We start from the raw sequence: 24725 nt of genomic DNA, 5'->3' as shown, positions 1-24725 counted from the left end.
TGAGTTAGAACCTTATGAATCGAAATTGATTTGATGTGAAAAATTGGACATGATACCCAGCCCTATACATGACATTATATTAATGCTTATAGCTACCTGCTTTGTCACCTCTAGCACAAAGCTGAGATGCCGACTGTTATGTCTTTGAATGTTAAAAATGTTTTTTTTTTACAGTACTCACGCTAGATTGGTTTTACTGTGCTTAATAAACAAAAGATACAAACTACCATGATGGACCTCCCATCCTTAAATGTTTTCATAAATAAATAAAATTCACAAAATGCGTATAGTAGAGAGCCAATATAAATATTTGGAAAAGGGCACTTCAATAACTAACTTGGAAGTTGATGCATGTTTTTTTCCATGAAAAACCTTGAGTTCCGTTCATTGCTTTTGTTTTAAGAAGACATGCTATCATATTCTGATAAAACTTCTGCTATGGCAACATCAGTTCCAAACCTCCCTCATAACAGCCTGATCTAACTACTCATGGCTGAGTAGTCCAAGATGGAATTGTGTTATTACGTAGTTGTGTTGTGATTAATTTAACCGCCTTGTGGTGTTAGAAATAGCTTATTCTGCAAATTCTGCATGGTGACACGTGATCCACATATGACTTAATCTAATGAGGAGAACACCTTGTGGAAACATGTCCACATCAGAGTGTCTACATATGGTGAGTGTGTGTATGTCTGACAACCAGAAGGAGAATAAAGTATTAACAAATACCAACTGTGACCCACCGACCATCGCATGAGCAACCGTAACCAACACAGACAAGCCAGCTTGGATACACATTGGTTACTAAGGAGAGTCCTTAAAAAAGCTTGTAAAAAGTAACATTAAAAGCACAGACTGGAGCATGTTAATTCTACAGCAGGTGCTCAGTTGTCAGACAGGCACAGGTGAGACACCTGTAATATGTAATTCTATGCAAAATAAATCCACGTTTTGTATTCCTATCAAATAAAAAATGTAATGTGTATGTTCATTACCGTAATCTGATAATGCACAATTATATTTCTGTAAGTACACACTATTTAGCATTAATAACACATTGGTAAATACTGAGTTGATGATTCATAAAGCATATAATGTTGTACTCATCATTAGTAACCACATTTTGTAAGGAGTAGTAAATACCAAATTAATCATTTATATAGCATGTTTCTGACATGCATACTCATTAGTATGCCGGTTATAAACACAAATATACATGTTTTAACGATTATTAATTAGTTCATCTATGAAATGCTTAATGGTTTTATTCATCGGACCCCTTTTGAAAATGAGAGGGTCTATCCTGAATAAATTGAATGTACCTTATATTTGATTGAGTCATACATATTTATGTATATTCATAGATACACACATACATATAGAAATATATACAGTATATACAGTACATATATACTGCCCCACCGTACCTCTCTGAGCTGCTCCACCTCTATGCCCCCACCCAGTCCCTCAGGTCAGCTGATCAGCTGATCCTGGAGGTACCCAAAACAAAGCGCAAGCTCAGAGGGGACAGAGCCTTCTCTGTTGCGGGTCCTAAACTCTGGAACAATCTTCCTCTCCATGTGAGACAGGCCCCTTCTTTGGCTATGTTTAAGACCCTTCTTAAAACCCATTTTTATTTACTGGCTTTTAACCCAGCATGAGACTTTAAACTGTTTTTAGCTTTTAACTTTTTTAACTGTTTTAACTTTTAAACTGTTTTTTATCTAACAAACTGTTCTTAGGGTAATTTATATTTGCTTTTTCAATGTGTATTTTTATTTCTGTTTTAAATGTTATTTTTTAGTCTGTCCTTTGCCTCTATTTCTTTGTGGTGTACAGCCCTTTGTTTTTCAACTGTGCTTGTTTTTAAAGGGCTTTATAAATAAAGTTGGTATGGTATGGTATATATACACATGTATACAGTATATATATATATATATATATATATATATATATATATATATATATATATATATATATATATATATATATATATGTATATATATATATATATATATATATATATATATATATATATACACACACACACATTAACATACACTGTATGTTAATGTGTGTGTATATGTGTGGCAATTAGTAGGTCATACAGACATACAAACGTTTGTACATATATAAAGGAGAAACTAAACAAATAAACAACAAATAATAGTATTGTGAATATACACAATTGTGATTATAAAAATAGAAAATTATTACAAAGGTTTGTTTATCTCAGCAATTATATTTACAAGGTGAACCAAATATATGACATGGGCTCAAAACATGCAACTCAATATATTTCAAGCCTTGTTTGATATAATTTTGATGATTATGGATCACAGTTTATGAAAACCTCAAATTGAAAATCTTGGGGTTTTCAAAAACTGTAAGCCCTGATCATCAAAATAACAAATAAAGGCTTTGCATGTACCGTATTTTTCGGATTATAAATCACAGTTTTTTTTCATAGTTTGGCCGTGGGTGCGACATATACTCCGGAGCGATTTATGTGTGAAATGATTAACACATTACCGTAAAATATCAAATAATATTATTTATCTAATTCACGGAAGAGACGAAGCAAAATGTCAGCAATCGACACACACACGTCAACCAATAAGAATTTGGCGGGGGCGGGTCATGGCAGAAGTGCATTGTGGGTCATGGGATGCTAACTGCTATATGCTATATGCTACTGCCGTAGCTATTAAAATGGATAATTTCTACATTGGTGGCAACTTAAAAAAACTGAACAAAAATGGCACCGAAAAGGAAATCATATACTGCAGATTACAAGCTGAACGTAGTGAAATATGCAGCAGAAAACGGCGATCAAGCAGCAGAAAGAAAGGACGCTAGCGGCGCATACTAGGATCGACAACGAGGAAGAAGATTTCATCGGATTTAGCGATCAGGAGTGACAGATTGTTTGGTAAACGTATAGCAGGTTCTATATGTTATAGTTATTTGAATGACTCTTACCATAATATGTTACGTTAACATACCAGGCACGTTCTTAGTTGGTTATTTATGCGTCATATAACATACACTTATTCAGCCTGTTGTTCACTATTCTTTATTTATTTTAAATTGCCTTTCAAATGTCTATTCTTGGTGTTGGATTTTATGAAATAAATTTCCCCCAAAAATGCGACTTATACTCGAGTGCGACGTATATATGTTTTTTCCTTTTTTATTATGGTTTTTCGGCTGGTGCGACGTATACTCCGGAGCGATTTATAATCCGAAAAATACAGTAATGCATTTTTGTGACATATCATTTCACTTTTTAAGTTGAATTGCTGACATGAATGGACTTTTGCACAATACTAAAAAGTGTTTTGTCTAGGGTTTTTGTATAATACAAATTGAGGTGCTTTTCAAAATATGCTTTATCCTCCAGCGTCCTCTGCAGTGGACATTTGTATTTTGCATAACAGGGCTATTATTTTCCGCAAACTCTGAAAAAAGGAAAAGACAAAAAATAGATGTCCACTGCAATGGATGCTGGTTCCCAGCAGGAATACAGCATATACAAAAGGACTATAACATTTTATATAATCAAATTAATCCAGTACAAAGTTGATAAAAAAGTTTGTTTGCAAAATCCCGCAAAAACTGCGTAGCTACTAATGAAGTATAAAACAATGAACCTTTGCAGAGTAGGCTAAATGAGCGTAGCAATTATGCTTTGGTGAGGTTAAAAGTGCAGATAAAAGACAATCCACTTGCATCGGGGCCACATAGTGCAGTGATACAGTATATCCAGCAGATACAACTGTAGCTCCAGCTCGTGGTGCCCAGGGCGAGACTTAAAACCAGGGGAGACAGGGCCTTCTCTGGAACACTCTGCCCCTCCATGTTCAAACTGCTTCCACAGTGGAGTGTTTTAAGTCTCGTCTTAAGACCATACTTGCCAACCTTGAGACCTCCAATATCGGGAGGTGGGGGGTAGGGGGTGGGCGCGGGGGGCGTGGTTGGGGGCGTGGTTATTTACAGCTAGAATTCACCAACTCGAGTATTTCATATATATATATATATATATATATATATATATATATATATATATATATATATATATATATATATATATATATATATATATATATATATATATATATATATACATATATATATATATATATATATATATATATATATATATATATATATATATATATATATATATATATATATATATATATATATATTTTATTTACATAGAAAAAAACAAACAAACTTGAATTTCAGTGTTCCGGTGGCTAGCCATTAGATGGCAGTATTGTCCTGTTTAACTTCTCCGTTCATGATGAGTATATCATTTCGGCCGCCATGTCTGTAATTTCCTTGTTCTTCTGCTTCGTCTCCTTGTTGTGTGCGCAGTTGTGCACTCTATAAAAGCCCTAGATGTTATGACATCTTTGGGCAGGCAAGCTGTTTACTTTATATTGTGGGAAAGCGGACGTGAGAACAGGCTGTCCCCACTCATTCTCAGGTCCGCATTGAGCTGGAGGGGGCGTGGCCTCCAGCTCCGGCTGAATACCGGGAGTTTGTCGGGAGAAAATCTCTGCCGGGAGGTTGTCGGGAGAGGCGCTGAATACCGGGATTCTCCCGCTAAAAACGGGAGGGTTGGCAAGTATGCTTAAGACCCACTTTTATTCTTTGGCTTTTAACACTACGTGAGTTGTGTGGTCTTCTGTCCTCTGTTGTCCTCTGTGTTTTTTTATCAATTTTGATGTCTATTTTACTGTTTTAATTGGTTTTACCCTTTAAAATCGTTTTTAATCATTGTGTAGCATCCCGGAAGAGTTAGTGTTGCAAAGGATTCTGGGTATCTGTGCTGTTGTGTTTATGTTGTGTTGCGGTGCGAATGTTCTCCCAAAATGTGTTTGTCTACTTGTTTGGTGTGGGTTCACAGTGTGGTGCATGTTTGTGACTGTATTAATGTTGTTTTATACGGGCACCCTGAGTGTGACATGTGTGGCTGTTGACTAAGTATGCTGTGCTTTCACTTGTGTGCATGTGTTTAAAATTGACTTGATCATTAAAAGTTGAACCGATCGTTCATTGAGTCAGCATTTCTTGACATCTTCAAGCAAAGACATTTGTCAAACCCGTTCAACGCTACATTGGTGTCAAAAGTGGGATGGCTTTCTCAAAGAAGCTTGAGGATCTCATCAAGTGCTGGGAGAATGCACTTCCGGATGAAGACCGACTACCTCGTCACCAGGAAGAGGAAAGGAACAAGCGCCGCCCTGGTGGATTGGAGGCTCAACTACCTCACCACCAACTAAATGAGGAACCTGCGCCGCCCTAGTGGACGGGAGGCCCATCCACTTGGAGGAAGAATGGAAGCTCAATATGATGGGACGCAACCAGATGGAAGAAGTGCGCCTCGTGTTGGAAGGAGTGCCTGGCGAAGAAGTGCCTCTCCTGCGGTGATGGTCGGCACAAATTCCCTGCGAGATGACTACAGGCCAAGCATTGCCACTCCAAAGCTTTCTCACTATAGTGGAGAAGGCTCTATTGAATCCTTCCTCCTCCAGGTCCAGCTAGCAGCACGTTTGAATGGCTGGTCTGATGTGGCAACCGCAGGGCATGTGGCGCTGTCCCTGGAAGGCCCAGCCTTACAGTGTTTGGTCGATTTACAAGAGGAGGAATTGGCTGATTGGGGGGCCATGCGCGAGGCTCTTCAACGACGTTACGGGCGACCAATCCATGCAGACGAAGCACGAGAGCAGCTGTACAAGCGGCGACGCCTTTTGGGAGAAAGTCTCGGAGCTTATGCTGCGGACCTTCGCCGTCTGGTGCGAAGGGGCCACCCAGCTTTTCCAGAAGTATTACAGGAAGAGCTCACCGTGCAAGCCTTTGTCCGTGGTCTACAGCCTGAACGACTTCGGGAACATCTCAGACTGTTTGCTAAACACTCTCTCTCTGCCGCATTGACTGAAGCCGAACGTGTGGAGCACGTCCTGTGTCCAGATGGCCGCCGTGATGCTCCGCAAATCCGCCAGGCTGGATGGGACGAGACCGAACGAGAGGGAACCGACCAAGTGACCGCAACGCCCCGGCCACGCTTCTCCCGGAGAAGGCAGACCGAAGTGAACTGTTACCGCTGCGGTGTCCCTGGCCACATTGCAAGACACTGTCCAGCCCCTGCCACCTCTGACGTTGCCGCTGAGGTGTCGTCAAACTAGAGAGGGGTGTCAGTGTCGGGGAACTGACACCCAGGATGGTTTCCACTGTACCCGAATGTGACGCACAGCGCTTGGGCCGCCTGGGCAGGGCCCGGGGGCTATACCTGGAATGTGAGCTTGATGGAACAGTCTGCAGAGCCCTGGTTGACACGGGGTCCACTATCTCCATCATCCGGCCGGGTGTCCTTCCCCACTTGCAGCGCAGCTTGCCATCAGGCTGGAAAATCACTAACGCCCGAATTACAACCGTCACCGGTAGCAAGGCTGCCATGCTGGGCCAAGGGACAGTGTGCATTAAGGTGGCGGACCAAGAGAGACGACACCCATTCTGGCTGGCCGACATTCAAGACCCCTGCATTGTTGGGCTTGACCTGTTGGAGATGTGGGAAGCTGTGGTCGATGTGCCTAGGGCTACGCTTCATCTTGGTGAGAAAACAGTTGCCCTCCAGGGTACTGATGAGCCAGGCGCCTGCAGAGTGACAGCCCCCACAGAGCCATCCCCGGCTACGGCCTTCATGGTGGACCAGGAGAAGTCTCAACCTAACCCTTCTACTAATAGACCGCCTACTATAGTGACCCAGCAGGCTATTGCAGAACTGTTAGAGCGAAGCAGTCAAGGCCTGGATACCACCCAGCAGGAGCGACTGAAAAGCTTACTGAATGCCTTCCAAGACATTTTTGCAGCGAAAGATGAAGACTGCATGCACATCAGTCTCGTACTCCACGACATTGACACAGGAGACGCACGACCAATCCGGCTACACCCACGCCGTCTGCCCCTTGCCAAACGAGTGGCTGCCCAGGAGAAAATCGAGGAGATGCGCCAGGCGGGCGTCATCGAGCCCTCCAGCAGTCCATGGGCAGCACCCGCAGTTCTGGTCAAGAAGAAGGACGGCTCGTGGCGGTTCTGCGTCGACTACAGATGGCTCAATGATGTAACCCGCAAGGACTCCTACCCGTTGCCGCGCATAGATGATGCGCTGGACTACATCACTGGCTCCTCCTGGTTCAGCTCCCTGGATCTCCGAAGTGGCTATTGGCAGGTGGAGTTGGCCGCCGAAGCTCGACCAAAGACAGCATTCACAATAGGTCAAGGACTCTGGCAGTTCAAGGTGATGCCGTTCGGGCTTTGCAACGCACCTGCCACGTTTGAACGGTTGATGGAGAGAGTGCTGGCATCCATCCCCCGTGATCGCTGTGTGGTGTACCTGGATGATCTCCTGGTGCATGCTGCAGGATTTAAGGGGGCTCTACAGAACCTCCAGCATGTGTTCCAGGCCATTCGTCAGACTGGGCTGCGATTGAACCCCAAAAAGTGCCATTTGCTTCGGCGTGAAGTTTCCTTCCTGGGGCATGTCGTCAGTGGGCAAGGTGTTGCCACTGATCCAGCCAAAGTGGCCACTTTCCGTGACTGGCCGGCGCCAAGAGATGTTAAAGAGTTGCAGAGTTTCCTGGGACTGGCATCCTATTACCGGAGATTTATCAAGGACTTTGCAACGATTGCTGGCCCCTTGCACCAGCTCACACACAAGGGACAGTTATTTGAATGGACTGACAGCTGCAATGAGGCCTTTGCACAGCTGCGAGAGGCCTTGGTCCGAGCCCCAGTGTTGGCCTACCCAGACCCCAGCCGACCTTTCTTGGTCGATACAGATGCCAGTGATGTCGGTGTGGGGGTTGTGCTGTCACAGGAAGGGAATCACGGTGAGCAGGTCGTGGCCTTTTACAGTCGGGGGCTGAGCAAGCCAGATCGGAACTACTGCGTCACCCGTCGGGAATTGTTGGCCATTGTCCTGGGCCTTCGTCATTTCCGTCCCTACCTTTATGGTCAACGGTTTGTGTTGCGGACAGATCACGCCTGCCTCACCTGGTTGCTGAACTTCAAGGAACCCGAGGGGCAGCTGGCCAGGTGGGTCGAGATATTGCAGGAATATGACTTCACGATTTCTCATCGACCAGGCCGCCTGCACAGCAACGCTGATGCACTGTCCAGACGGCCCTGTGAGGAGGCGTGTCGTTTCTGCCAGCGGGCGGAAGAGCGGTGCATGCCAGACCCATCAGTAGCTGCAGTCAGGCAACATGACATCACAGTCGACCTGGACAGCTTCACCCCCCAACAATTGATCGACCATCAAAGACAAGACCCAGTGCTTGAGAGAGCTCGCAGCTGGGTGGGGGCACAGCAGCGGCCGGAATGGACCACAGTGGTGCACTTGGATACTGAGACCAAAGCACTGTACTCCCAGTGGGACAGCCTCCTGTTGTCTCGCGACCAGCTGTATCGTCGCTGGGAAGCTCCGACAGGACAACATGCTGCCCTCCAACTCGTGGTGCCCCGTGTGCTGCGGCCTCAGGTCCTCGAAGTGATGCATGGCTTCCCAGGGACTGGCCATTTTGGAGTGACCAAGACCTTGCTCCGACTGAGGCAGCGTTTTTACTGGCCGGGCTGTCGCCGTGATGTAGAGATGCATGTCCACCGCTTTGATGCATGCACAGCAAAGAAAGGCCCCACACGCCGCTCCCATGCTCCCCTACAGCAGTTCCAGGTGGGGGCCCCCATGGAACGAGTGGGTGTGGACATTCTAGGCCCATTTCCAGTCACTGATAGCGGAAACCGTTACATCTTGGTGGCCATGGATTACTTCACAAAGTGGCCAGAAGCGTATGCGGTACCCGACCAGAGCGCTGCAACAACGGCAGAGAGATTGGTTTCGGAGATGTTCTGCCGATTCGGAGCTCCAGAGGAGTTGCACAGCGACCAGGGACGGAACTTCGAGTCCCAGGTATTCCAGGAGGTGTGCCGTCGCCTGGGTGTGAAAAAGACTTGCACCACGCCGCTGCATCCTCAGAGCGACGGGTTGGTGGAGCGTTTTAATAGAACCTTGGCCACACAACTTGCCATTCTCACCGACAAGCGGCAGAGAGACTGGGATTTACACCTCCCACTCATTCTTTGGGCCTACAGGACAGCGGTGAGGAGTCAACACGCTGCACCCCTGCATCATTGATGTTTGGTCACGAACTGCGCACACCTGTTGATTTGGTTTTTGGCCCACCCCCAGAACCAGAAGTGAGAGGAGCACCGGGCCTGGACTACTACTTCAACCTTGTGGAGCGGCTGCGGGAGGCCCACGATTTTGCCCGCACCAGCCTGACGGAGGCTGGGGCCCAACAGAAGCGGGCATATGACCTCCGCAGTCGAGGCCAGGACTTTGAACCAGGCGCGCATGTCTGGGTCTACAACCCGGTGAGAAAGAAAAGACTCTCCCCAAAGCTCACTAGCCACTGGGTGGGACCCTGCAAGGTCCTCCAGAAGTTGTCCGACGTGGTCTATCGGATACGACTGGCACCTCGAAACCGGCTGGTGGTGCTGCACCGAGACCGCTTGGCCCCATACCAGCCATTGGACGAGAGCCGGGGGCACTTGGAGTCAAACACCCTGCCAGAGAGGGAGATACGCCCAGGGAGCAACGAGGATGCTGAGGTAACCCCCCCTTCCGACCTACCTGCAGACAGTGGTAGCTAGGGATGATGTTTGATAAGGAATTATCGAGTTCGAGCCTATTATCGAATCCTCTTATCGAACCGATTCCTTATCGATTCTCTTATCGAGTCCAGATAGGTTGTTGTATATGGAAAAAAACACAATATTTGGTTTAACGAAAGCTCACTTTTATTATATTATAAAAAAATAAAATCTAATAAATAAATAAATATTGACTGTTACCCACCTAAAAAAGTAAAATGAAATAAATAAATATTGACTGTTGTTACCCAAAGTATATTAAGTGGGATTTTTCAGAGAAACAAATATATACAGTAACACAAAAACAACCTGTCTCTGTGATCACTATAGGTGTATAGATAATAATATAGTGTTAAATAAAATCAGTCCCTTGGGCACAAAACTGAAAATAATACAGCTCTCCAAAAAGTGCACTTCTGCTGCTATTTGACATAACTGTTTGTTATGATGCTTTGACATTTTTGCACTTTATTTCTTTATTGAAAGAAAATTCTATGAAGAGAAAAGTTCTTTGCAAATGTGGTTACAATGCTAAAAAATGAAAAGTTAAAGCTAAAAAAAGAAATACACTTTATTGAGTTAACATTATTTCTTTATGGGGGAAAAATGTTATGAGCTAGAGAATATAACAACTACACTACCCAGCATGCAACGGGAGTTAGGAGCATGCGCGGTAGCCCCGAAAAGTGTTGCATGTTGCCACGCTGTGAAAGTAAACATCAAGAACTCAGCCAACACGCCTCGTCTGCATTATTTATAATTAGACAGAAAACACATTTACAGTGTGATTTTGTTTTGTTTACAAGGAAAGAAAAACAAAAGTTAAAAAAGGGAGATGTGTTGTATATATATGTATGTGCTGCGGTTGTTTTAAGAACGTTGCGACAGCTGCCGTAAAGGAGGTGCGTTGCTAGCCTGGTTGCTATGTTTCCGGTTGGTCGTAAAAGTGTTCGTCATGTGTTTTACCCTGCTAAAATCTTTCAGTAAAGTTATTCGATGGGGCGGTATAGCTCGGTTGGTAGAGCGGCCGTGCCAGCAACTTGAGGGTTGCAGGTTCGATCCCCGCTTCCGCCATCCTAGTCACTGCCGTTGTGTCCTTGGGCAAGACACTTTACCCACCTGCTCCCAGTGCCACCCACACTGGTTTAAATGTAACTTAGATATTGGGTTTCACAATGTAAAGCGCTTTGAGTCACTTGAGAAAAAGCGCTATATAAATGTAATTCACTTCACTTCACTTATACCTTTTTTTTAAAACTTTATTACACCTTGGAGCGCTTTTTCCCGTCCATTGTTTTCCTGCTTTCCCTATCTGCGCCTAATGACTGCATTTCTTGTGATGTCCCACGGAGCATTTATGGTCGGGACGGGATTCGAATAAAGAATCAACTCTTTTATTTTACTATAGTGGTCTCGATAACGGGTACCGGTTCTCAAAAAGGGATTCGAGTCCGAGGACTCGGTTCTTTTCTTATCAAACAACCGGGAAAACCGGTTTCGAGTATCATCCCTAGTGGTAGCAGCCAGCCGCCATCAGAGGGGCATCGACGACGCCGGTTGCCTCAGCACTTGCGGGACTTTGTGATGAACGCATGGGCTGTTGGGGACAACGAACCCAGCTAGGTGGGGGCTGTGTAGCGTCCTGGAAGAGTTAGTGTTGCAAAGGATTTTGGGTATCTGTTCTGTTGTGTTTATGTTGTGTTGCGGTGCGAATGTTCTCCCGAAATGTGTTTGTCTACTTGTTTGGTGTGGGTTCACAGTGTGGTGCATGTTTGTGACTGTGTTAATGTTGTTTTATACGGCCACCCTGAGTGTGACATGTGTGGCTGTTGACTAAGTATGCTGTGCTTTCACTTGTGTGCGTGTGTTTAAAATTGACTTGATCATTAAAAGTTGAACCGATCGTTCATTGAGTCAGCATTTCTTGACATCTTCAAGCAAAGACATTTGTCAAACCCGTTCAACGCTACAATATTTATTTTTTATATTGTCTCTGTATTGGTTTTCTATTCATTTATTCTTTGTTTTTATTCAGTCATTGGTATAGCATAATGTTGTTTTTAATATTGTTTTTAATATTGTTTTTAGTATTGTTTTTAATATGGCTGTGCAGCACTTTGGAAACATTCTTGTTGTGTAAATGTGCTATATAAATAAAGTGGATTGGATTGGATTGAACAGGAGTGGAACAGTATGCACAACAAACATTTCAGACAGAGTCCTGTTAAAAAAGTTGTTAATGGAAACAATCCACAGACTGTTTTTTCACATTTGGTTGTGGTGAAAATTCAAGACACGTTTCTCCACGTCCTTTCTGGTCAACCCAACATCTGACTCGGTGTGCTTGGCTCACTATCAAGCACGTTTGATGTAACATTTGGCACCAAAAAGCATCCCCTCATAAAGGCCAGACATCAGTCCCATTCAAATGAAAACAAACAAACAGATACATGCATTTTTTATGCATTGTGTGATGCTGGGATCGTATTCTGACATCCCTAAACAGACATAAACACTGGGAAGTGGGAGCCAGGAACTAGCACCAGAGGCTGAAACCTTTCATAACATCGTGCACAAGTCATGAGAACTTGCAAGGATGCAAAGACTAAATCAACTGAAAGGCAAGATGTCCTCGTTAGTTTGAGTTATATCTATTTTGTTACGCATTTTTCCTCAAATCCAAGCAAGAAATCCATTTAAATGTTTATTTCTTGCTTGAGTTGCCCAACTCTTTCCACGGAATAAGCACTAGAAGGGTGTTTATGTGTTACCTGGAGTTGGGTTTGAGATTCTCCACAGCCAGATGTGTCCCACTGGAGACCTTAGAAGACCATCTATTGTTGAGCACGTCGTCATATGAAGCACTGTACACCATGTAGCCTGCATGGTATCATAGACAGAAAACAAGTGGGGAATCATCTGTCAAGTTCAAAATGAAGACGTTTTAACCCATTTGACTCGTGGCTGCAAATTGGAATTTTATTGTTGGCTCTCCTCCAACCAGCGTCTGTTTTTTTATTCTTCTCACAAGATGAAACGCTCCAATCCGGTAAGTGACCCAGGGTCATGCACTCTGGGAAATTCCCTCTAAAGTTATATGGAAACTATATACGGCACCACATCAGACTGCTGGATTTTGAGGGGTTTCTATTTTTACTGGCGACACATCAACACAGCTGGCTGTTGACAGGGGGAAATGGAAATATTAAGTATTTTTACTTTTTTCTTACATTTCATACTCTTCTCTGTTGATCCCTATTTCAGCTATGAATGAAATGTTCCACACAAAATTGATTCCTCCCATTCTCTAAAAAACCTTCAGACAGGTGTGTCCGAAGTGCGGCGGGCCATTTGCAGTCCACAGCTTGTCAGAATAAACAACAACAAGCAAACAGTAAAAATGTAGTAAAACAGAGAAAAAGCTGACATTTTCAAAATAATAATTGATAATAATATACTTTGTCACCTATAACACAAAACTGACACAAATATTTGTCTTTAAAAATATGTAGTATCTGATTTAAGCTTTTTTTCTTTTTTTACAAAATCAAATATCAAAATGGCTACCTGCTAGAGATGCGTGGATAGGCAATTATTTCATCCGCAACCGCATCACAAAAGTCGTCATCCACCCGAACTAACATTTTATCAAAACCACAACCTACAAAACCCCCCCCCCCCCCCCCCATTTACTTCCGTGGTCATTGACAGCTATCGATAGCACTTCGGCTTTGACTGCCCGTCGCTGGAAGGATACTTCGTCTTTGACAGCTGCTGGAATTTGAAGAAATCTTTTTTTTTTTTTTTTACAGGCGCGAAACAGGACAGTCGCGTGCGAGTTAAGGACCCCCGGCAACTTTGTGATTTTATTGGACGCAGCCCCGGAAGTAAATGGGGGGGGGGGGTTTGTAGGGGGAAAAAATTTGGCGTGACAGCTGCAGCAGTGCCTGATGAATAATTGCCTGTTTCAAAGAGTGCTGCTCGTTTTTCGTATGTGGGTAACAACATTTAACTATGTTTTTTTTTTTCTGAATTGGTTCAACCGCCACCCGCCCGAATCTATTTAAAATCTATTTTTTTCGTCATGCATCCGCCCGACCCGCGGATTATCCGCGGAGTCCGCGGTTGTGTCTGCAAACCGCGCATCTCTACTACCTGCATACTTTGGAATTTTCAATATGCGACCCTTGGTGGGAAGGCTTGAACACCCCTGATCTAAATGATCAGAAGCTCTCGACATAAAAATAAAAAAAATATAAACAATTTAGGCAGCATGGTGGCGTAGTCGTTAGAGCTTGTGCCTCACAGTGAGAAGGCCCTGGGTTCAATTACTGGGCTTGGGGTCTTTCTGTGTGGAGTTTGCGTGTTCTCTCCGGGTACTCCGACTTCCTCCCACCTCCAAAGACCTACACTTGGGGATAGGTTTACTGGCAACACTGAATTGGCCCTTCCCGGGCGCGGCCACCGCTGCTGCTCCCCTCACCTCCCAAGGGGTGGTGAGGGTGATGGGTCAAATGCAGAGGATCATCTCACCACACCTAGTATGTGTGTGACAATCATTGGTACTTTAACTTTTTAACTTTAGTTTGCGAATGTGAGTGTTGTTTGTCTGAGAGGTACAAGGGGTAGAATATGGATGGATGGATATATACAAAGTATAGTTAGTTGGTTGATAAAAAAACAAGCACAATAACACTATTAAATATTGAATTAATTAAAGGGGCTGTTTGCAACATGTACACAGATGCCTAGAGGGCACCAACCTTCCAATGTATTTTTTTGACACAGTATATCCCGCCCTATTTCGGCTTTTAGAACATAACGATGTAATTACGTATGCACGCAACACATGCATGCGCATTAACCTTTGGTGTTGTTAGCTAATAATACCAATTTGGATAGCTGTCATTGAATGTATATCTATCATAACAACAACATGACTGCAAATTGTTTGTTGCTTCTCTTGGACTGTTTTGGTATGTGTGCACGCGCTCGCTGCGCGTACGTGTTGACAAGACCGGGTGATTGACCACCGTAAACACCAATAATTTTATTCGGGCAGGTAACATTTTTTATTTTTATAAACTTTGTAATTGTGAAAAATATAGACCATTGTCAAACAAATGTGTTCTGTTGAAGCACTAAAGTTAACATAATCTAGCTGGTGGTGTTCTTATTATATTTTTTGCCTTAAAAAATATTACTATTAGGAAGTTGCAAACAGCACCTTTAATTTGGAAAATTACAGTAACACGATTTTTCATTTTTACAAAATAAAAAAAAAACCCATCAAGATGGCCCTGCATAGTTTGACTTTTCAGTATGCTACTCTTGGTGGAAAACGTTTGGACAACCTTACCCTAATGAGGAAGACAGATGGTAGTCCGTGGGACATCTTGACACCTTATCTCCTCATGCACGTTGCTAATTCCGCATTGCAACACGCTATGCAAGACAACAAAAGTCACTTGTCAAAAGGCCAAAAGAAGATTTAACGCAAAGCAAAGAGTGCACACGAGCAGAGGGGAAGCACTTCATGGATGAAAGAAGGAGAACAACCGTCAAAGTCTAAATGTAGCACTAGAGACCCACTATCTGTTTTACACATCAGTCAGACAGCCTGGCCTAAAACACCACCACGAGCTGATGTGTGTGCCTGCCAAATAAAACATTTGAAATGCTAACTTCTGATAGTGCACCACTTTTCATATAAAAGGTCCTGAGCTCAAGTCCTTATTTTTAGCCTTTCTACGTCACATGGATTTTGTTTTTCTGAGAAACTCTAAAAACAGAACCCAAACAAACCTCTCTTTTTGTGATTAGAGCCCACGTTTTCCAATTTTTAAATTAACAACATTTCAGTTCTAGAGTATGGAGGGTCAACTGGGACAAAATAAAATAAAATATAAAAATCGTTTTTGATATAATTAAAAAGTTAAAGTACCAATGATTGTCACACACACACACTAGATGTGGTGGATTATCCTCTGCATTTGACCCATCACCCTTACTTTAATGTGTCATTAATTAATTATTTATAATTAAAATTAATACACACATGTGTTATTAAATTGTCATTAATTTATTTTAATGTAAAGTACATTTATTTATTTAATGATTTAGTTAACAGCCCCTCGCGACCTTGAGAGGGCTAAGCGGTAGAAAATGGATGGATGGATGGATGGATGAATGTATAACAATTTAGTTAATTATGTGGTGATTTAATTAATTATGTAATGATTTAATTAATTACGTCATGATTTAATGGTTTACTATTTCATGATTTAATTCATTATTTCATGATTGTATTAATTATTTCACAACTTCAATATTTTTTTTTTTTTAGAATTTAAGGATTTATTCAATTCCTGAATTTTTTTATCGCTCAAACTCAGCCATCAAAGTCAGTGGGTGGCGCTAACATGAATCCAGTCCAATGATTGCTTTGGTCTGAAGCCTGAAACTTTGGAAGTCTTTCCAAACATGGCAGCTGAAGAGGATGTTCTCTTATTTTTTCAGGAGTAGATGGTAGATATTTTAGAGCTTGCGGAGTGTGTCAAGGCAAGATTTGCTGACCCAGAGCATGTAGCAGTTAAAGCAGAGGTATTTATTGAAGTTGTCGGAGTTACTTCCGCACTTTTGGACTAAGTGATCGACCAGTACTCCTCCGCTTCTCTGGTCGACTGTTCCGCAGACAAGTGGAAGTGCCGGAGAACTAATCAGGTGTTAGGATGACTGACTGTGGCGGCTAAGGTTGACAGATAAAATAAATGTAAAGTATATTATAGCTTTATTGTAACACTATAACATGAGCAGCATTGCTAGGTGCTAAACATACAAACTAACCATAACAAATCATAATAAAACAAACACTGTAATATTTCCACTCTTGCTCATAGGCACCAATCTACAATTCTGCTCGGACGGGCGGTAAATCTGACACTACTTTTCTGGGCTATGTCGACACCAAGCCGGATAACCCCTTAAATGAATAATTATTTAGTCTAAGCCCCGTTTCTATCGTTTAAGGTCCCCCTCCTTGTACAATTTTTTACACGGGTAAGTGCACTGTGTATTTCTTGAATCTCCAGCTCTTAGCTTTGTATGGACTCATTGATCGTTTACAAACTGAGTTCGGAGAGAAAGTGAAGCCAGAAAGACCACGCCCCACACAGGAAGTGACGTCAGAAAGACCACGCCCCACACAGGAAGTGACGTCAGAAAGACCGCGCCCCACACAGGAAGTGACGTCAGAAAGACCGCGCCACAGCCAGCTTCATAATAAAGCGGTTTCCTAACTCGGAGCTAACCACTAGTGATGGGTTGATGAGGCGTCATGAAGCGTTTCGACACATTGCAAAACTGTATTGATACTGTGTCGATACTGTGTCACTAAATACTGACATCTGCTGGACATTAAAAATCCCTACAGGCAACCTATGGACCGACTCAACTGACACTGATTTTATGACCTAGTATATACAATAATATAAACCAAGTCATTGTATTTCATTTAGGATTATTTCATATCTTCATTTAAATAAAAATAAATTGTTATCTTTTTTAGATACAGTCAAATAATGTGAACATGTATCATAACATGGAAATCTAAGAGAACGTGTTGTGAATGAGGATGCTTGTGGACTGGGAATTTAAATTTTTTTTTTTTTTTACACATTTTTATTTAAAAAAAAAACGTTTTTCCAACGTATTACATTTTTGACGATTTCTCTTCTTAGTAATTATTTCTCCGGCTGTAGAAAAGACCTGCTCACAGGGCACAGAGAGCAGTGCGACACAGGTAGCGTATCGGTCACGTGACCGAAACAGCGCATGATCGGTCACGTGACTTTCTAAAAGCGGTACGCGCACCGACACAGGGTTTTGCTCAATGAACTCGACGCATGCGCCGATGCATCTGTTGCCGGACCCATCACTACTAACCACCGGAAATATGGAGGCGAGTCATCCGGACATGCCCGTGTTTCTGCTTCCGTCTGTACAGACGCTTGTGAAAATCACACATGAATACATTAAGAGAAAGCGATTGCAGCTATTTTGGATACAACACTTCTCAAACGGCAAGAGAACTTTCAAATGTCGAGGTCAGCTGTGATTTTACTTACCGAAAAGCTTTGTCCATTTGTCGAAGGAGAGTCAACGAGAATGCGGGCTGTGGATGTGATGAAAAAAAGGTAGCGTGTGCCTGTACCTGGCCGTCGAGGGAAGACTACGGAAAACGGCGAATGCTTTTGGACTGGCAAAGCAGACTGTATCAGTTATTGTCCGCCATGTATGTCGCGGACTCAACGTCTAGGTCCAGAGTATATAAAGTCACCAAAAACTAATGGACAATGAAGGTGAAGGCAAAAGAGTGAGGAGTGTCCTGACCAGATATCTAGATCCCGAGATTGATTGTTGTAAAATGTTCTTTGTCACATTGTGTACTTTAACGTGTTTATTAAAGATTTGATTAATTTATGATGGCTCAGGTGTGATTCACTACAATAAGGCCCCACAGCACACTGGATTCCAGTTAATTGAAATACCACAACACTGGATATTGTTCAGATAAGTTAAATTTAAGAACTTGCACACAAAGCAACACCGGAGGTGACTGACGTGCGTATTTTCCGCTCATGCGTACTAGGTCGCCTTGTGCCGGCTGACGGAGGGGAGGAGGGGGTCTTAAACGAGCATTGTGTGTGTGTGGACAAGGATAAGGTTAGGTGGGCTTTACCCTGGATAACCTTAGCCGACTTACTGTAGAAGGGGCCTCAGGCGCATGCGCGGTTTTTGCTTGGTGGTGAGAAAGAATTTGGCATCAATCCCACGTGGGCGCTCTGCATTGGATCGGCGCCTATGCCGGAGTTTCGCTGGAATGCCGACTAACGGGAAGCTCACATAATCCCGTTCAGATTAATATTTAAGGGTTAAAAAAAGTTGGTACAACTAGCATCTTTTTGTGTCTTTTTCGACACCTCTGGGATGTCAAAGTCGCCCAGCCTCTCGGTCCATGGCCACATTGTCTACTACCAGGTGAGAGATGCGTGAATTATAATCTACAATTAAATTTTAGCAAGTTTGAGACGAAGCAGAAGCAGCCGCCAGCTCAGTGTGTCAGCAATAACAGTGTAAGATAGCATTAGCTCACTGCTATCAATGTGCTGCTAAAATAGGCCATCTGCGTTAGCGCTTATAATAACAATATCACTCATATTTGGTTAATTTTCAGGTCACGACATGTAAATGGAGTATTGTTGGCGCTTTCTGGATGTTTTTAGAGGGTATAATGGGCGCAATAAAGGAACCCTTATCTGTTGATATTTATTTACAATTTCGAATGCAAAGTCAAGCATATGTGTCCTTGTTTTACAGAAAGATTGTGAATGATAAACAGCATATCTCTTTCCAATTTTTACGTATTTCCAGTATGACTGATCTGATAATAGGGTCGGAGTGCAGAAGCTTTCTCCAGTGAAGTAGAATTAACGAAAATTGCAGAAGATATTCGGTGCGGAATATTCAAAATGGCCGACTGAATTTGTGGCATTTGGTGATGTTTAGACAGTATTTTCACATACTTTGTGGATTGTAAATACAATTGGATATGGTTTCATGGATCAAAGAAACACATATAAAGTCAACTTGTTTTTTCACTCTACTGGTTTTTCGACATAAGTAGGGAGTTCTTTAGTAATATTCTAGCAGTTTCTAATAAACAATTATACAGACAATCCAATGGTGCTGCCTGTGCTTATGCCCAATGACTGACGGTATGGACAATTTACGAATTGTTAAAACAAATCCTGCATACACCATGTTTGATTTTAGTTATTTACAGTATATGCCTATACTGACCAATCAGTATAAGCATTGGTTGGGAGGTTGTTCGAGAAAGAGTAAAACTAATTTTATTGACATGTAGCCAGCCAATGACTGCATGAACAGTGACTGAGGTTCCAGCCAAAGACATAGTGGACTTAGACTTAGACAAACTAATGATCCACAAGGGAAATTGTTTTTTTCATTTGTTTTAGCATCTGTGCTTTCAAATTCCCTTGAATGAAGGCGAACCTAGGGTGATTTCACATTTGTGAGTCAGAAGAAAATTATTTTAAAATATGAAACCAGTGTCTCTCACCTGAAACCATATCACCCTTCAATGGACGTCCCCAGTCCAGGATGATAAATGAATGGCATCCCTCCATGGCGACCACAGTGAGATTATGGGGTTTGTGTTTCGGAGGCAGCTTCTGATTGGTGGAGAGACTGTCATTCTTGATCAGATCTTCTAGGATGTCAACTTGGAGATACTCCAGAGCCTCTGTCAGAGAGCAAGGAGCTCCTGGGTCCTTTTGGATGTAGTTGACATAAGAAGCTGGTGGCAGGTGGGAGAACAAAATGATTGATGATGTTATGACAACCAACTAACTTTTATTTTAGAGACACATATTTCTTTAAGGATTTATGACTTTGACAAAGGAGTATGTTTTGGAAGGTGTAATGAACTGATATTTGGACTTAGCATGGTTACTTATGTGATCTTAAACAAGGCTTTCTACTGTCTCCTCTTTCCCTCTTTGTTTCTGAGTTTCTAAGAGGGCCAGCTGGACCTACAGCTGTGAATTCCGAGTGCGACTGGGATCTGGAGGGAACCACAAGAGCTTGGATTGGCTCCCACCTCTGCAGAAGACTGGATCGTCCACGTGTCAGTATCTACATACCACAGCCTGTGAGCTCCCAGTGTACTGAATGTGTATGTGGGATCACACGCATATTCCAAACATTGATATACTGTACATCCTCTGACATAATGCTGAGAGATAAATGTGAAAATTCAGCAGAACAAAAACTAAAGAGCTATATTCTTCTGAAAGCTCGCGTCCACAGCAGTAGAGATTTGAGTTTTGCATGAAAGGGCTATTTTTTTCTAGAATTTGTAATTATGAAAACATAAATAGACCTAAACAGGGCTTTTATTCTTCAGAAATGTGTTACAATGTCAAAAAGTAGACCTAAACAAAGCTATTTTTTTTCTGAATTTTGTAACATAATAATTAGTCGTTCCTCGCCACGTCACACTTCAAATATTTTGGTTTCGCCACATTGCAGATTTTCTTTGGATTATTATTGTTTTCTTTAAAAACTTCTACAACATTTCCTAACATCTGTATTTACAATACTACAAATGGATGAATTAATTAAAACAAGACTACAATAGTATTGGCTATTAGATTCATATTTATATTCAGTATCGTGGCCACCAATTGGGTCATTACTATATTGGATTTAAAAAAGTGTGTGCATGTGCAATCCATTACACAAACAAAAAATTATGACCACAAAAAATGGTGGAAAATAGATTATTTTTGGGCTACAGAAAGTGCTGTATTTTCAGTCATTAATAAATAAAAAAAAGCAGCTTTTTCAATTAACCCTCATAATATCATGGCAACTGAATTTACAATGTATTCTATGAAATCCCTCTAAACTCAAAATCAACAGTTGAAACTGCTTTGACTTGTTAGTTAGAGTTATTGTTTTGAGACTCTGTGTCCTCCGTTTGTAATCCAAACATGCAGACATATCTGAGTGTCCAAAGCGAATTAAATATTACTGGGAAACTGTAGCAGGACACATCTCATAAAACATATCTAGTCAGAATTTACACTCATGCAATGAACTCTGTCTACGTGGTACGTACTGTAGGAGATTTATACAATGATCGGGTAAAACTTATAGACCTGTGTCTGCCTGGTCGTAAATTGATTAAAAACATGTATAAATGGACAAAGAGAGCTCAAGTTAGCATTAAGAGAATAACTTCAATGTTTTACTATTTGTTCTGCTTGTCTCCGTTTAATACCCGTTGGGAGAAAGAATAATAACTTTCAGATGGCGCCATGTGAAGGGAGGTGATCATGTGGGCCTTGTTGCTGACCAAGATAAACTGTGTCCAAAGTAACAAAAGCTGCTTTTGCAGAGATGAGAAAATCATTAGGCTATGGAAAGGATTATTAAGGAACCAGATTAGCATACAGTAATCGACAAGTTGCATTATCCACTGTCTGAATCTACATACTTAAATATCATTACCTATAATAACTGGGTACTGCCTTCTTAATAATTCCACATAACTCTAAATCAAGAAAAAAGTTGTATGAGACTTTGAATGTGTGTTTGTATTGGCTTAGGCTGGGTAGTATAATTTTTTGAGGTTCACCCCTCAAAGGACCTAAAGTCAGATTATCCAGACTCCCACTGCATCAATTGTAACCATTTCTTGCATATCTGTAAAACGTAATACTCCCAACCTCAAGAATAGAGACTTTTAACAAGAGTTCAAAGGCACTGCTAATGCTGACATTTGCATTTATTTCATAGTTCTGGACCTAAAAAATATGTCTACAGGTGAAATACCCGCCGAAATAGACACAGTAGTGATAGATAGTACTTTATTGATTCCTTCAGGAGAGTTCCCTCAGGAAAATTTAAATTCCAGCAGCAGTGTACAAAATTGTGATGCATGTATGCATGTATGTATATATATATATATATATATATATATATATATATATATATATATATATATATATATATATATATATATATATATATATATATATAGCACCTGGGGATAGGTTGATTGGCAACACTAAATTGGCCCTAGTGTGTGAATGTTGTCTGTCCAGGGTGTACCCCGCCTTCCGCCCGATTGTAGCTGAGATAGGCTCCAGCACCCCCCGTGGTATGTGGGTATGTGGGCTTGTATTAAGCCTCAGGGAGTTGAACGCCCCTGCCTTACATAGTTCCGGGTCACCCTTGGGCAAGGTGTAGTACCCGAATGCCCCCCCCATCAGGGTTACGATACCCCCCATGAACTACACTAAAAGAGGATGCGTTACCCGGCCCGGAGGAAGCCCGGGGCCCTCCTCCGGAGCTAGGCCCGGAGGTAGGGCTCGTCAGCGAGCGCCTGGTGGCCGGGCTTGCCACGGAGCCCGGCCGGGCACAGCCCGAAGAAGCTACGTGGACACACCATCTTCTCTGCCACGTGGGCCCACCACCCGCGGTCGGAACCAGTGGGGTCGGGTGCGCTGCCAAGTGGATGGCAGTGAAGGTGGAGGCTCCAGACGTACCAATTCGGGGCAGCAGAGGCTGACTTTCGGGACGTGGAACGTCTCTACGCTGGTGGGGAAGGAGCCTGAGCTGGTGCGAGAGGTGGAGCGCTACCGGTTGGATCTGGTGGGGCTTACCTCTACGCATAGCAAGGGCTATGAAACCACACTCCTGGACAAGGGATGGACCTTGTTCACTTCTGGAGTTGCTCAGGGCGTGAGGGCACAGGCGGGTGTGGGGATACTCACGAGTCCCCGGCTGAGTGCCTGTCCGTTGTAGTTCACCCCAGTGGACAAGAGGGTCGCCTCCCTTCGCCTTAGGGTTGGAGGGGGGAAAACTCTGACTGTTGTTTGTGCATACGCACCAAACAGGAGTTCAGAGTATTCAGCCTTCTTGGATACCTTGCATGGGGTCCTGTATGGGGCGCCGGCAGGGGATTCCATAGTCTTGCTGGGGGACTTCAACGCGCACGTGGGCAATGACAGTGATACTTGGACTGGCGTGATTGGGAGGAACGGTCTCCCTGATCTGAACCTGAGTGGTGGATTGTTATTGGACTTCTGTGCTAGTCACGGACTTGCGATAACAAACACCATGTTCAAGCATAAGGATGCTCATAGGTGTACCTGGTACCAGAGCACCCTAGGCCAAAGATCAATGATCGATTTTGTAATCGTATCAGCTGATCTGAGGCCGTATGTTTTGGACACTCGGGTGAAGAGAGGGGCTGAACTGTCAACTGATCACCATCTGGTGGTGAGTTGGGTTAGATGGCGGGGGAAACCTCTGGACAGACCTGGCAAACCCAAGCGTGTAGTGCGGGTGAACTGGGAACGTTTGGAGGAGTCCTCTGTCCGGAAGGACTTCAACTCCCACCTCCGGCGGGACTTCTCTGCCATCCCTGTGGAGGTTGGGGACATTGAACAGGAATGGGCAATGTTCAAAGCCTCTATTGCTAAAGCTGCAGCTGCGAGCTGTGGCCAGAAGGTCTTAGGTGCCTCAAGGGGCGGTAACCCTCGAACACCCTGGTGGACAGTGGTGGTCAGGGAAGCCGTCCGACTGAAGAAGGAGTCCTACCGGGGTATGTTATCCCGGGGGACTCCGGAGGCAGTTGCAAGGTACCGACGGGCCCGAAGGGCAGCGGCCGTGGCTGTGGACGAGGCTAAGCAGAGGGTGTGGGAGCAGTTCGGGGAATCCATGGAGAAGGACTATCGGGCGGCACCAAAGCTGTTCTGGAAGACCATACGGCACCTCAGGAGGGGGAAGCAGGGAACCATCCAAGCTGTGTACGGCAAGGATGGGACTTTGCTGACTTCAAGTGAGGAAGTCGTAGGGCGTTGGAAAGAGCACTTTGAGGAACTCCTGAACCCAAATACATCAGACACACCCTCCCTGATAGGAGCAGGGCCTGAGGATGATGGGGGATCGACGTCGATCTCTCGGGGTGAAGTCACTGAGGTAGTTAGACAACTCCACAGTGGCAAAGCTCCGGGGGTTGACGAGATCCGTCCAGAAATGCTGAAGGCTCTGGGTGTTGATGGGCTGTCTTGGTTGATACGCCTTTTCAACATTGCGTGGAAGTCTGGGACAGTGCCGAGGGAGTGGCAGACTGGGGTGGTGGTTCCCCTTTTCAAAAAGGGGGACCAGAGGGTGTGTGCATATATATATATGACTTAGCTTACTTTTAAGCCGAGGAACAGTAAATCGAGACATATATATATATATACATATATACGTATATATATATATATATATATATATATATATATATATATATATGTGTATATATATATATATATATATACATATATATATATATATATATATGTATATATATATATATATATACATATATATATATATGTATATATATATATATATAT

The 24725-nt window shown here is 43.1% G+C and overlaps 1 protein-coding gene across 4 annotated transcripts in view; it reads right to left on the bottom strand.

The window, feature by feature from the left end:
• Positions 1-24725, bottom strand: part of fndc1 (fibronectin type III domain containing 1) — a 97349-nt gene that overhangs the window by 16566 nt on the left and 56058 nt on the right. For all 4 annotated transcript variants that reach the window (XM_062034945.1, XM_062034948.1, XM_062034947.1 and 1 more), the window contains 2 exons: positions 19868-20104; positions 12495-12603 (listed from right to left, as the gene is read on the bottom strand). In XM_062034945.1, the coding sequence (XP_061890929.1) occupies positions 12495-12603; positions 19868-20104 (346 nt within the window). The remainder of the gene's footprint in view (positions 1-12494; positions 12604-19867; positions 20105-24725) is intronic.

Source organism: Entelurus aequoreus, linkage group LG23, assembly GCF_033978785.1.
Source record: "Entelurus aequoreus isolate RoL-2023_Sb linkage group LG23, RoL_Eaeq_v1.1, whole genome shotgun sequence".
Classification (NCBI taxonomy): Eukaryota; Metazoa; Chordata; class Actinopteri; order Syngnathiformes; family Syngnathidae; genus Entelurus; species Entelurus aequoreus.
The sequence above is the reverse complement of the archived record's forward strand: the minus strand, read 5'-3'. Positions and strand labels throughout refer to the sequence as shown.